Genomic DNA, 13,546 nt, shown 5'->3' on the forward strand with positions numbered 1-13,546 from the left:
CCTTCAGAGCCTGCCACCGCCCTGGTGACACAGATCCCCATCCCTTCAGAGCCTGCCACCGCCCTGGTGCCACAGGGCCACATCCTGCTGCCACCCCCGAGGTCACCCCCGTGACGTCGGGCACGGGAGGAGCTCTCAGGCTTGCAAAATCCAGCCTGCACCTGGAGCTGTGGGAGCCCCTGGAGCATCCCAGAGGCTGGCTGGAGGAGATCTCCCTCCTGACACCGTGCAGGGACATGGTGCCACCTGAAGAGCCTCCTTCTCCTTCTGTCCCCATGCCCCCCTGGTCAGTGGGGCTGGGAGGTGCCCCGTGGGGTCTGTGGTGTCCTGGGGGTGGGCAGAAACTTGGAGAAGCTCTTCCCTGTGAGGATGGGGAGGCCCTGGCACGGAGCAGCTGTGGCTGCCCCATCCCTGGAAGTGTCCCCAGGGCCGCCTGGGATGGGTGAAGGTTCCCCTTGGCAGAGGAGCTTTAGGTCCCTTCCCACCCAAGCCATTCTGTGACTACAATCTTATGTTTAGGCATTTTTCTGGGACTGATTTGCCCATTTTACCCCTCTGAGTGACTTTACCTGTGCACAAAGGGAAGTTCCCTTCAGCCACCATGACCTTTCTCTCTCTTTTTTTAAAAGAAACTCCATTTCCAAGTGTTCCATTGTTTGACTGGAATGGAAATTATCTTAAAGCCTTAAGTGGAGGCATCCTGCTCCTCTTGGCAAACCGGTCACGTGGCTGCTTCCTAAAGCTGTGCAGGGTTTCTAAAATTAGTGTTCCCCAGCGGATCCCCAGTGATTAGGCCTGTTAATAGGTGATGGTGTCACACTTTAGTCCCACAAAGAAATGCCACAACGGGCCTGATCCGGAGGAAGTCCCTGGCAATTGGCATTTCTGTGGTGCAAATGACCCCTGGCACACCTTTGGCTGCCTTTGCCCCTCAAGCTGGAGCTGCCCAAATGTGAAAATCTGGGCAGAGGGGACACTGTGGTGCTGGCAGATGCTCAGGTGAGCCCACAGCTGGAGCATTCTCCAGCTGGCAGCTCCAGCAAAGACTTGGCCAATGTTCCCCATTGAAAGGCTGTTCCAGTCGCTGGAAAGGTCATGCATTAAATTACTGTGTAACTGCAGCTTATCTCTAATTAAAAAAAAAAAAAAAAAAGAAAAAAAAAAGCCAAATCTCCCTGCTTTTCCCCCAGGCTTCCTTGAGACAACTGGCTTGGAATAGGAGAATGACAGACAGCTCACGCCAGATGAATGTGAAATGATAAATGATTTCCCTGTTTCCCCTGGAGATTGATGCTTCCCCCCTCAGGCACCAGCTCCCAGCAGTGCTTCAGCTCCTCTCATTCATTCTCAGGCACTGCAGAACTCACCAGAGCTGAGCAGAAATCAGTTCCCAGAGCAAACAGGAGATATTCCTTTGCTTTCCTGCAAGCCCCAGACATTCAAAACTAATGACCTAAATGCTAAAGGGAAAAAAAAAAAGGAAGAAAAAGGAAAAAGAAAGAAGATATGTATTTAAAATAAAAGTTCAGTGGCTCTTAGCAAGGTCGTGGGGCTGGTGCAGGGACAGGCACTCGCATCCCTTTTAGGATATAATTATTTTTTTCCAGGTCGGTGACCGCTCTGGAATTTTGGGCAGTGTAAAAAGTAAATGTAAGGCTGTTTGTATGGCAGTTAAAAATTAAAAGGCTCAGGTGGGCCCTTAAAGTGGACGCAGGTTGGTCATGCAGCCAGGAGGGTTCGGGGGAGCTGGGGGTTGCAGGAGTGATGGCCACAAATTTGGGATAACTGGAGCTGGCTGTGCCAACCGTGCCCTCTGCAGCTGGGGGTGGGCAGGGCCCTGTGCCTGAAGGGTTAAAGCTGCTCTGTGCAGATCACCCGTGCAGGAATGGGTTAATGTCTGCAGAGAAAACAGCTCCAGAAGTGCCTTGATGCACCTGGGACAGGAGGTGTGAGCCTCTGCTGGGCTGGGACTGTCCCTGCCTGCCCAGGGTGGATTTGGGGCTGTGCTGGCACCGTGTCCCTGCCCTGTCCAGACTGGATTTGGAGCTGCTGGTGGCACCGTGTCCCTGCCCTTTCCACGTTGGATTTGGGGCTGTGCTGGCACCGTGTCCCTGCCCTGTCCAGGTTGGATTTAGAGCTGTGCTGGCACCGTGTCCCTGCCCTTTCCACGATGGATTTGGGGCTGTGCTGGCACCGTGTCCCTGCCCTCTCCAAGGTGCTTTTGGGGCTGTGGTGGCACCATGTCCCTGCCCTTTCCAGGGTGGATTTGGGGCTGTGCTGGCACCGTGTCCCTGCCTGCCCAGGGTGGATTTAGAGCTGTGGTGGCACCGTGTCCCTGCCCTCTCCAGACTGGATTTGGAGCTGTGGTGGCACCGTGTCCCTGCCCTGTCCAGGGTGCATTTGGAGCTGCTGGTGGCACGTCCCCACATCTGTCACCACCTCTGACCCTTGAAGTTTTCATGTTTAGCAGCTGTGGCTGCCCCTGGATCCCTGGGAGTGTCCAAGGCCAGGCTGGACAGGGCTTGCAGCAGCCTGGGATGGTGGAACTGGCTGATCTTTAATGTCCCTTCCCAAACCCTTGGGTGACATTCAGTGACCTTAAATAGTCTGATGTCTGTCCAGTACAAAGGTACTTCCCAGAGGTGGGAGGTTGTGGGAAATGGATTTATTGAAAATTTTTAAAGTTTAACCAAAAGTTCACATAGTGTGTATCTGTATGCAAACTCATGGTGGGAGGTTGTGGGAAATGGATTTACCAAATTTTTGAAGTTTAACAAAAAGTTCACATAGTGTGTATCTGTATGCAAACTCTGAGATAAAAAATGTTGACTTAGAAATGCCACAGAATAAGACAAACATTGTTGGGAGAGAAATTGAACTACGTTTCAAAGTATAGCTTTACAAATAAGACTGGATATTTTACAGAAACAGAGCTATGATTGTGGTAAGACTTATGAGGAGTAATTTTAGATAATTAGTTTTAAGATATTTATAACATAGTGTAGAAGCTGATAGGCCAAGAAATGCTTATAGTGCTTTGTAATCAGGAAATAGTTAACTTTTGATTGTGATGGTGTGAATTGTAACACGTGCATTGTCTCACCCTTCTCATGAGACTGAAAATGGAATAAAAGCTTTTAAACCTCCCCTCGGTGGCCCAGCTCTGGCTCAGCAAAGGGCACTGTCTGACAGGAGGGGAAGGGTCCCTTCCCTGTGCCCGGGGCAGGCTTTGCTGCAGGTGGCACCTGCAGGAGCAGAGCTGCCATGGGGTTCCCGTTTGGGGTTTGGGGGGATTTGGGGATCTTCCGTCCGTTACAGGTCAGTGAGGCAGCAGGAACGGGGCTGTGCTGCCCCAGGGGAACAGAGCAGAGACCTGGCACACGTGTGGGAGCCGGGTTTGCTCTGGGTGTGCTGTTCTGGGGCCTCTCCTCACCTGCAGGAGTGTCCCTGAAAAACGGGGACGTGTGTGTTAAATGGGACATGTGTGCTAAATGGGACATGTGTGTTAAATGGGACGTGTGTTAAAAAGGACATGTGCCTGAATAATGGGGACATGTGTATTAAATGGGACATGTGTGCTAAATGGGACGTGTGCTAACAGGGACATGTGTGCTAAAAGGGACATGTGTGTTAAATGGGACATGTGCCTGAACAGGAATATGTTGTTAAAGGGACATGTGTGCTAAAAGAGGCGTGTGTTAAAAGGGACATGTGCCTGAATAACGGGGATATGTGTGTTAACAGGGACATGTGTTAAAAGGGACATGTGTGCTAAAAGGGACATGTGTGCTAAAAGGGACATGTGCCTGAACAAGAGCCTGTGTGTTAAAAGGGACCTGTGGCTGAACAGGGACATGTGTTAAATAGGACATGTGTGTTAAAAGGGACCTGTATGTTAAAAGGGACATGTTCCTGAGCAGGGATATATATGTTAAAAGGGACATGTGCCTAAATGGGGACATGTGGCTGAACAGGGACATGTGTGTTAAAGGGGCATGTATGCTAAAAGGGACATGTGCTTGAACAGGAGCCTAAAAGGGACATGTGTGTTAAATGGGACATGTGCCTGAACAGGAATATGTTGTTAAAGGGACATGTGTGCTAAAAGAGGCGTGTGTTAAAAGGGACATGTGCCTGAATAACGGGGATATGTGTGTTAACAGGGACATGTGTTAAAAGGGACATGTGCCTGAACAAGAGCCTGTGTGTTAAAAGGGACCTGTGGCTGAACAGGGACATGTGTTAAATAGGACATGTGTGTTAAAGGGGACCTGTATGTTAAAAGGGACATGTTCCTGAGCAGGGATATATATGTTAAAAGGGACATGTGCCTAAATGGGGACATGTGGCTGAACAGGGACATGTGTGTTAAAGGGGCATGTATGCTAAAAGGGACATGTGCTTGAACAGGAGCCTGTGTGTTAAAAGGGACATGTGTCTGAACAGGGACACGTGTGTTAAAAGGGACATGAGTCTGAACAGGGACGTGTTAAATGGGACATGTGTGTTAAAAGGGACACGTGTGTTAAAAGGGACATGTGTTAAATGGGACATGTGTGTTAAAAGGGACACATGCCTGAGCAGGGACCCGTGCCCGCTCCAGCTCTGGCCCTGCTGCAATCCCGTCCCTTCGTGCTCCCCGCCGTGTCCCCAGCCCCAGGGCAGGCCGGGTGCCTGACGCTGTCCCCTCTGTCCCTGCAGACTGCAGGTACACGTGTCACCAGGAGTGCCGCAGCCTCATCCAGCTGGACTGCCGCCGGCCGGGCCAGTGCCAGAGCCAGCTGTCCCCAGAGAGCACCCTCGTGCCACCCTGCTGCCAGGTACGTGGGGAGGGGGCTCGGGGGGGCACAGCCCCTGGCGGCCTGCAGAGAGAGACTGCCTGCTCCCAAGGGGCTTCCAGCAGGGAGGGCTCCTCAGAGCCCAGGAGTGTCACCGAGGTGCCCAGGAGTGTCACTGAGGGGTCACCTGCAGCCCAGGAGTGTCACCGAGGTGCCCAGGCGTGTCACTGAGGTGTCACCTGCAGCCCAGGAGTGTCACCGAGGTGCCCAGGAGTGTCACTGAGGTGTCACCTGCAGCCCAGGAGTGTCACCGAGGTGCCCAGGAGTGTCACCAATGCAGACTGTTCTGCCCAATTACAAAATGCCACCCAAACCCAAGAAGAGGAAGGAAGAAGCAGCATGAGGAAGAAACCCAGGACAGCACCCTGTGCCCTCCATCCTGCTTCCATCCACAACACACTGAAAATCCCAAACCTCAATTTCTCACAAGTGACACACCTACACCACTCTCTAGAATCTGTTTCACACTTTTGTGGGTTCCAGTCTATCTGAAGTCTGGGAAACTTTCTCCTTGATGAGGGTCACAGTCAGTGCTGCCCTGGGGGTCAGGGCACCCCAGAGCAGACAGAGAAATATTCCCTGTGCCCTGGGTTTGCACAACCTGCAGCCCTGAGTGTCACTGAGGTGTCACCTGCAGCCCTGAGTGTGGTGCCCTGCCTGGGTGTGGCAGGATGGAGGTTGGGAATGTGGGCATCGCCCTCCCTCCTCCCTGCAGAGGGGCGTGTGGAGCTCTGTGGTGTTTAAAATGCTGCTGTCACCTGAGCTGCTGTCACCTGCTGTGCAGGGACACCAACCCCCCCACGGCCCAAGTGTCAGGGTATTGAATTTGTGAGGTTCCCAGATGAAGGGAGGAGTGATGAATCTGACTCCGTGCTCTCAGAAGGCTCATTTATTATTTTATGATCTATATTATATTAAAGAGTGCTATACTAAACTATACTAAAGAATACAGAAAGGATACAGGCAGAAGGCTAAAAAGATAATAATGAAAACTCGTGACTCTTTCCAGAGCCTCGACACAGCTTGGCCCTGATTGGCAAAGGAGTCAAAACAATTCACATGAAACCAATGAAACAATCACCTGTGGGTAAACAATGTCCAAACCCCTTCCAAAGCAGCAAAACACAGGAGAAGCAAATGAGAAAATTATTTTTTTCCTTTTTCTCTGAGGCTTCTCAGCTTCCCAGGAGAAGAATCCTGGGCAAAGGGATTTTTCCAGAAAAAATGACAGTGCCACCAGTGCCTGCGAGGGAGGATCCGTACTGGGATGGGGCTGGGACTGTCCCAGCACGGGTGCACACGTGGGCAGCAGAGATGCATCTCCCAGGGCAGGAGCGTGCCTCTGCAGGAGTGCTGGCTGCCAGCCTTGTTTTGAGAGTTTCAGTAGTCCCGGGGGATGGAGGCTCTTCAGTCCCTGTCAGGACGTGCAGTAATCCCAGGCTTACTCCGGAAGGCTCAGCTTTGCTTTAATCCTGCTGTGTCTGGGGCTCCTGCGTGGGTGGCACGGGCTGCAGGGCCAGGGAGCTCTCACCAGGGAGGAAGGGATGGGAGAAGCTTAAGGCACGGCTGGGAGACCTGTCTGGAGTGTATGTGGCCGGGATGGAGCCTTTGCAGGCTCTCTGTGCTTTTGGGAAATGTTTGGGACAGCTCTGCAGGGTCGTGGTGGAGCCACCATGCCTCCAGGGGTTCAAAACATGAGTGGATGTGGCTCTTTGTGACCTGCCTTGGTGGGCGTGGTGGGATTCAGTCAAAGGGCTTTTCCAGCCTTGATGATTTCGTGGTTCTGTGTTCTCTCCCTCGTTACAGCCCCCTGTTTATATCCCTCTTTGTGGAGGACCCTGATGCGCTCGTGCAGAACTGGAGATGGGAATGTTTTGCACTGTTCCAAAGGCAAACATAGGGTTTCTGTTTGGTGTGTGGGGTTTGGTTTCCATCCATCCTTTGCTGGGCAGCTGCTGCTCAAAATAAAATGATCAGGAGAGATCTGAAGTGGGATGGGATTGATCTTCTTAAATAATGCATTACAAAAGGCTCCGAGTGGGTTCTCCGCTCAGATGTCTAAAGCTAAATTTGTGTGTGGTTCCACCCCCTCTGGATGTCACTGGGCTTCCCCCAGCCATGCTGGGCTCTTGGAAAAATGAGAAAAGCTCGTTTCATCTTCAGGGCCATCAGCCCAGCCAGGGTTATTGATGGGCCTAATAACAAACAGGGAGCCTGTGCTTCGTGGCCATCCATCACCCTGCCAGGGCCCTGGTGTCCCCCTGGGCAGGGGGAGCCATCCTGGGCCAAGGAAACAAAAGTGCCTCTGGGATTCCAGCAGCAGACAGAAATCCATCAGCCCATCCCAAAGGCCTGGCTGGGGATTGCACCTTGGGATCCTCAGGGCAGCAAAGCCCTGCCTGGGGTCCCTGGCCTGTGGGGGCTGATTTGAGGGTTAATGAGGGTAAATGGCTGCAGTGAAACTCCATCATTCCTTATGGATAACCAGGGGGAAATTGCCAGGTTTGCTTGATCTGAGCACACAGCCACGTTCCTGGAGGGTTTCTGTTGGTCAGGCAGGTTTTGCTGCTGGAAAGGAGGAGGATGGAGGGAAAATAATGTCAATATTCCAGTAGGAGACTAACAGGATGCCTGAATACACTGGCAGGAGGGGAAGAGGCCTGAAAACACCTGTAAAAATTAAATAGCTGGCATAATTGGAAGTCATTAAATCATATTATCAAAATTAAGCAAAGTGGAAGCATCAGAGAAATAACTATTTTAATATCACCTATTTAAAGACTGTTACCAGGTAATTCCAGGCATTAATAATTTGGGCTTTGATCCAGTTGAGTGCTTAGGAGTGGTTTATGTTTGGGTCCCAGATCAGCCTCCCAGGGTGACACCCAGGCTCTGCTGAAGCTGCCCAAGGCCTCTGCAGGTCTCCAGGAGCAGCAGGAGCCTCCTCAGGGTCTGGCAGGGTCACTGGGTGCTGTGACCCTGAGAGCTGGTGCAGGGCACTGGGGGCAGTGGGGATTTGGGGGCTGATGTGCAGGGAACCACCCCATGGAGCTGCTGCTGAACAAAGGGCTCAGAGTCATTGGGTTTGTTTGGCTTTGTTGTATTTCTGATGGAGCTGTCCCGAGCGGAACTGCAGGGAATAAATGAGAATTCTTGGAGAGTCCAGAGGTTGCACCCTGGTTCCACTGGGAAACTTCTGGGCTGAGGCTTCATAGAAGACCCCAGTGCTGCTTCTCCCAACCCTCACTTTCTGCTGGTGTTGCACATGCTCAATTTAAGCTTCTTTCTCCTCTAAATTTATCCCTGTGGAGCAGAGGGGGCTGTGCTGCTGCAGGGACACGCTGCTGCCATAAGAACATGGCTTATTTATTCCCTGTGTAAATAAGGCCCTTGGATCCTCGCCTTCCTCCCTCTGAGATGCAGATGTTGCCAGTCTCTCCATCTACATCCCCATTGGTATTCAGGGGTTGCTGCTGGGGTGGGCACGGAGCTCTCAAAGCCTTGGAGCAATTGAAGTTCTTCAGCAGATACAGCTGGAAGGTTTTGGAGCAACATCTGCAATCTGTCAGGAGGAGAGGCTTTGGTGCTGCTTGTGGGAAGGTCTTGGAGCCCTGGAGGAGCAGCTGGAGGAGCAAGTTGAGATATTGGGAAAAAATTCCTCCCTGTGAGGGTGGGCAGGCCCTGGCACAGGGTGCCCAGAGCAGCTGGGGCTGCCCCTGGATCCCTGTGAGTGCCCAAGGCCAGGCTGGGCAGTGGAAGTGTCCCTGCCCGTGGCATCCTGTGGGGAGCAGAGCCCTTCCCCTGCCCAGCCCCACAAACCCCTGTGATCTCCACCAAGCAGGAAGGTCACGGCTGCTGTAAAAGCAGGAGCCAGGGGCTGAAGCTTTTTCCTGGGCTGCCCCAGGTTGGGTGCTGGAATTGCTCTGAAACCAGCTGCAGGATGGAGAGGCACCCACTTGTGATGGCCGGGGGCTCTGGCACCCCGAGGGGTGCATCCCCAGCACCCCGATTCCCCGCGGGGGAGCCGCGGCACTCCCGGGGATGCTCGGGCGGGCACGGAGCACCCCGCAGCCCTCCGCGGCCCCGCGTTTCGGCTCTCCAAGGTGCTGCCCGGGCTCCCCGGGGCCGGGGCCAAGCCCAGCACCTCGGCTGCGAGCGGGGCCACCAGCCCTGCAAGAGGAAGTGGCCGGGCTGCGGCAGTGCGAGGCGAGGGCAGGAAGGGGAGGCGATGCTGCTGCTGCTGCAGCTGCTGCTGCGCGGGCACCCCCGGCAGCGGCACGGACTGGGAGCGCACTGGGAGCGCACTGGGAGAGAACTGGGAGCGCACTGGGAGCTCTGCCCCTTCCATGCTGGCCCAGCGCCGCTGCGCAGGGAGGCGGGAGCGGGGGGCGAGGCGAGGGAAGGGTTACCCGGCACGGCTGCCTGGCGAGCAGGAATAGCTGGGCAGGATGAGCGGGATGAGCAGCGGGAGCTGCCGCGGGTGAGCGGCGAGCCGGGGCTGTGAGCGCGGGGCTCGATGCTGGCCCGCAGCCCCTCGCCTCTGCCCGGCTCCCATGACCATCGGCAGCAGCATGAGCAGCGGCTACTGCAGCTTGGATGAAGACCTCGAGGATTGCTTTTTCACGGCCAAAACCTCCTTCTTCCGCAGCGCGCAGAGCAAGGTCCCTGCCAAGGTACCGCAAGTCGTGCGCAGGGCCGGGGATGCGGGGCTGCCGCACCTTTGGCTGCGGGGATGCCAAAAAGGAGCTGGGACGGGGGTCAGGGCTCAGCTGCCGGCCAGGAAGGGGTCCTGCCCTCTCCTCTGCGGGGTCTGCACCGCTGAGGGTTTTTCTCAGCCTTTTCCACGCCGGGGTTCCCGGAGGAGCCGGCTCTCGTGTGTGGGTTCAGCGTTAGGTGAAATCTTTTTTTAGGCGGCCACGGGTCAGGCTCAGAATCTGCGCCGTGGGTGAAAATTGCACCTGTGGGGTTGATAGGAAAGTTCAGGGCGGAATTAATCTGTGAACTGATCAACACGGTGGGGAATGTGGTCCTTTTCTGGAGCCTGGGGCTGTGTGTGCCTGCCTTGGAGAAGGACAGAGGGTTTGGCTGGGCAGTGTTTCACCCAGGATGAGATTTGTGTCTCAGCAACATTAACAACGCTGCTTCACAGTTTTTAAATATCTGTTTAAAAAAAATAAATTAAAAATCCCTGTCATGAACTTTGGGGCCCCAACTAGAGCTGAGCATAAAAGGAGAAGGTGCTGCTGCAGAAGTGGGAGTTTCACACGGGAACAAGAGCCCTGCAGCACCCAGAGATCAAATCTGGCCCAGGGAGCAGCTTTTTCACTTGAAATCCTCCTGTAAACCACCAGCACGGACGTTCAGCCCCTGCTGTATTTGCACCTGAGGCTGCAGAGCTGCAGCCCTCAGCAGGAGCTTTGGGGTTCAGCTCCCTGCAGCAGCTCCGAGGGCTCTGCTTGGGCAGGGGGGGCTGCTTCAGTCAGCTGGGAATTTTATTGAATTTCTCTGCAGAAATGATTTAAGATGGGATATTCCCCGCTAGCCAGCAGCTCCCTCTCACTATGATTAACAGACACGTACTGCTGGTTTTTAAATGTCATTTGATGATTCATTTGTGTAGGAGATGGAGGAGATTGGGGTGCTGGTGCAGCCAGAGCTGCTCTGTCTGAGCCAGGGCACTGCAGATCCTGGGGCACCTCTGGAAATCAGCCTGGGGCTGTTGCTGCTTGGGATTTCTGCTTCCCAGAGGGGTCAGGGGCTGCTGCAGCCCCTTTTTGCCCTCACCTGGATGTGACCAGCGTGGGTGGCAGAGCTCGGGCTGCCACAGAAGATGGAGCCTTTCAGGGGTTCGGTGTTGTGGGGAGGAAATGGTTCCTGTGCATGAGAAAAACAACCCCACACGCACTAACCTGAGCCCAGCTGGCGTTGTGTAATGGGGCTGCGTGAGGAGGTGGGTTCTCAGAGTGGAAACCATGCTCAGGCCTTGGTGGAGGAAGATTTTGGGGGGGTTCATGGCTTGTTTGGGGTTGGTGGTGGTGCAGGTTCTGCAGGAGGAAGAGGTGGGGTGGACACTTAGGAGGTGGCTGATATCTCTCTTGGGTTTGATTCACTCCCTGTCCTCTCTTTTCAACTTGGCACCTTATTAAAGTGGTAATTATTGAATGTGGAACATTTCCACGCCTGCAAGAGCTGTGTGTGACAGCAGCTCTGTTTTTCACCACCTGCTCCTGGCCACGGGGTGGAAACATCAGCTGAGACCCCAGAGTGAGTTTTCCTGGTGGATGTGTTTGGGGTGGTGCTGATTGTCCATCCTGGGGTGCCAGGAGTGATTCCTGAGCCCAGGGCAGGGCCTGCTCTGGGCAGGAGGAAGATAAATATGGATAACTTAGGAATGAATATGGATAACATGTCCTGAAAGACACAGGAAACGTCTCTGGGGAGGAAACGAGGTGTGGGTGGGTGGGAGGGGACACACAGGCCACTGCATGGCATTTAAGGGAGTGGGATTTGATCTGTAGGATTACAGAAACCATTTTTGTGATTGAAACAACTGTATTAGTCTGAAGAGCCTCTTTCTAGGAATGCTGTAATTCCTTTTTATTTTCAGAACCATCAGGGAAATCACTCTTCATTAGCAGAGAGCTGGTTTAGATCTCAGTTGTGACCCCCATCCCTGGAGATCCATTACTTTGCATTTTTTGGGCCTCTCCAGCTGAATGGCTTCAGTGTCTCCTGCCTGAAGCCTGATTGCTTAAAACTCTGCAGAATTGCTCTTGGAGTCCTCACCAGTGGCTGATGAGAGAGAGGGAAGGGGGCAAGGGAATGCCCAGGGCTGGGAAGCACAGGAGGGGCAGAACCCAGCAAGGGCTGGATGAAGGGATCTCCAAGATGCCACCCAGCCTTGCCCACAGTCCCAGAGCTGCTGGTGCCCAGGGCGGGTTTGTGGGGTGCAGGGAACCAGCTGGGGCTGGGTGGGCAGCCTGGGCATGGCCAGCCTGCTGCAATGCAGAGGAGCTCCAGCCTGGAGCCCCCTGAGATGCAGCTCCCCGTGAGGACCTTGTCAGCTCTCAGTGCTGAGCTGAGATGTGGCAGGAAAATCGGTTTCTAAGTGAAATCTCCATGGCAATCAAAACACTGAGCCTGTCTTCACTTGCTGTAACCTCTCTGAAATGCAGCAGCCATCCCTCTTCCCTGTCTGCTGCCTTTTCCTCTGAACCCCAAAGCAAACCACAGCACCTCATCTGAATTTCTCAACGGGAGGGAAATGTTGGGGGTATTTAAGGTTTTGGGGTTTTTTTTCAATCCAGATCTCCTGTATGATCCTCCCCCCTGCCTGTCTGTGCTGGAGCAGTGCAGCCTTTTCCAATTTAGTGCTGTGAACCCTGGGAGTGGGTGTTGAGGGAAGTGTTGGGTGTTGTGCAGGGATGGAGAGCTCTGTGAGAGCAGAGATGTCCCAGCTCTGGTGACAGCCCTGTCCCCAGTGTCCCCGAGCTGCCACCACTCCCTGCTGCAGCCGGATTTACAGATCTGAGCTGTTGATTCTCACATTTCTGACTCAAATCTGGAGCATTCACATTTATTTCCAGTCCTTGTGCTGTGTTTGTGGTCACAGGTGATGCTGCTCTGAGCTGCAGCTCCACAGCCAGGGACACTCAGATGTGCTTCTCCAGGCTTTGTTTTCTGGTGTTTTAAGACAAATCTTTCTTTATTAAGCAGAAAAATGGAGGATTGATGGCCCAGCTCATAAAATCCCTTCAGAGGAGGTCTCTGAAATGCTCCTGCAGTCTGAACAAGGAGCCAAAGGGAGAGCTTGGGTTTGGGAATGTGAGTTGTCCCAGCCTGGCTGGTGGAAATGGGGATGGAGCTGTGCCCGACACACCAGGGAGGACTTGGCCACTCCTGCCTGAGATCAGACTGCCAAGAATGTGGTGATGCTGGGCCAGATCATCCCCAGAGCTCTGCTCTGCAAATTCATTAATGAGAGAGCTGGGGAGGACAACTGGCTGGGGGTGAAGGGCAGGGATGGTGTCCCTGGGGCTGCAGGGATGGTGTTCCTGGGGCTGCAGGGATGGTGGCCCTGGGGCTGCAGGGATGGTGGCCCTGGACCTGCAGGGATGGTGTCCCTGGGGCTGCAGGGATGGTGTCCCTGGGGCTGCAGGGATGGTGGCCCCGGGGCTGCAGGGAGGTGGCCCTGGCTCCAGGGAATGTCCCCCAGACTCAGACTTTCTGCCTCTGCTGCTTTCCCATGCCTGCTTTGCTGGTGAAGCCCCAGTTCCTGAGCTGCTGGTCCTCCAGGCTGGGACCACACAGCAGCCCCTGGAGTGGGAGTGTGGTGGGACAGCTCCTGGGTCCCACCTGGAGCTGGTATTCCCAAAAACAGGGCCCAGCGTGCTGCAGAGCTGCTGCACTTTAAAGGTTTTTGAAGGTTTTTAAGTTGGGAGTTGACTTGAGAAGGTGAGAGGTTATAGGGAGTGTGCTCTTTGGATGTGGGGTGTGTTTCTCCTGGCATCCTTGTAAATGGCAATATCTGTCACAGGAGGTTTCCTTGTTGCCTCTCTTGGCTTAGAACTCCTTTGAGAGCTGTCACCATCATCTCGATGGCCCCTGGGCTGTCCATAAAAGCCTGGCAGGAGTTTGCAGCTCATTAGCTGAGTGCTGGCTTGCACGGAGGGGGCCGGGTGGTGAATCCTGCCCAGCCCCGGGCCATG

At 54.1% G+C, this 13,546-nt stretch overlaps 1 protein-coding gene across 5 annotated transcripts in view; it reads left to right on the top strand.

Moving 5' to 3' along the window:
• RASSF5 (Ras association domain family member 5) overlaps positions 1-13,546 on the top strand; it is a 29,164-nt gene that overhangs the window by 6,066 nt on the left and 9,552 nt on the right. For 3 of the 5 annotated variants that reach the window (XM_039699407.1, XM_039699405.1, XM_039699406.1), the window contains one exon: positions 4,702-4,820. The exons of 1 other annotated variant lie outside the window; for it this stretch is intronic. In XM_039699407.1, the coding sequence (XP_039555341.1) occupies positions 4,702-4,820 (119 nt within the window). Of the gene's footprint in view, positions 1-4,701; positions 4,821-9,020; positions 9,512-13,546 lie in introns of those variants that run through there. One more of the 5 variants, XM_039699408.1, reaches the window with a different exon arrangement.

This window comes from Passer montanus, unplaced genomic scaffold, assembly GCF_014805655.1.
Source record: "Passer montanus isolate IOZ18808 unplaced genomic scaffold, ASM1480565v1 scaffold132, whole genome shotgun sequence".
NCBI classification, from domain to species: Eukaryota; Metazoa; Chordata; class Aves; order Passeriformes; family Passeridae; genus Passer; species Passer montanus.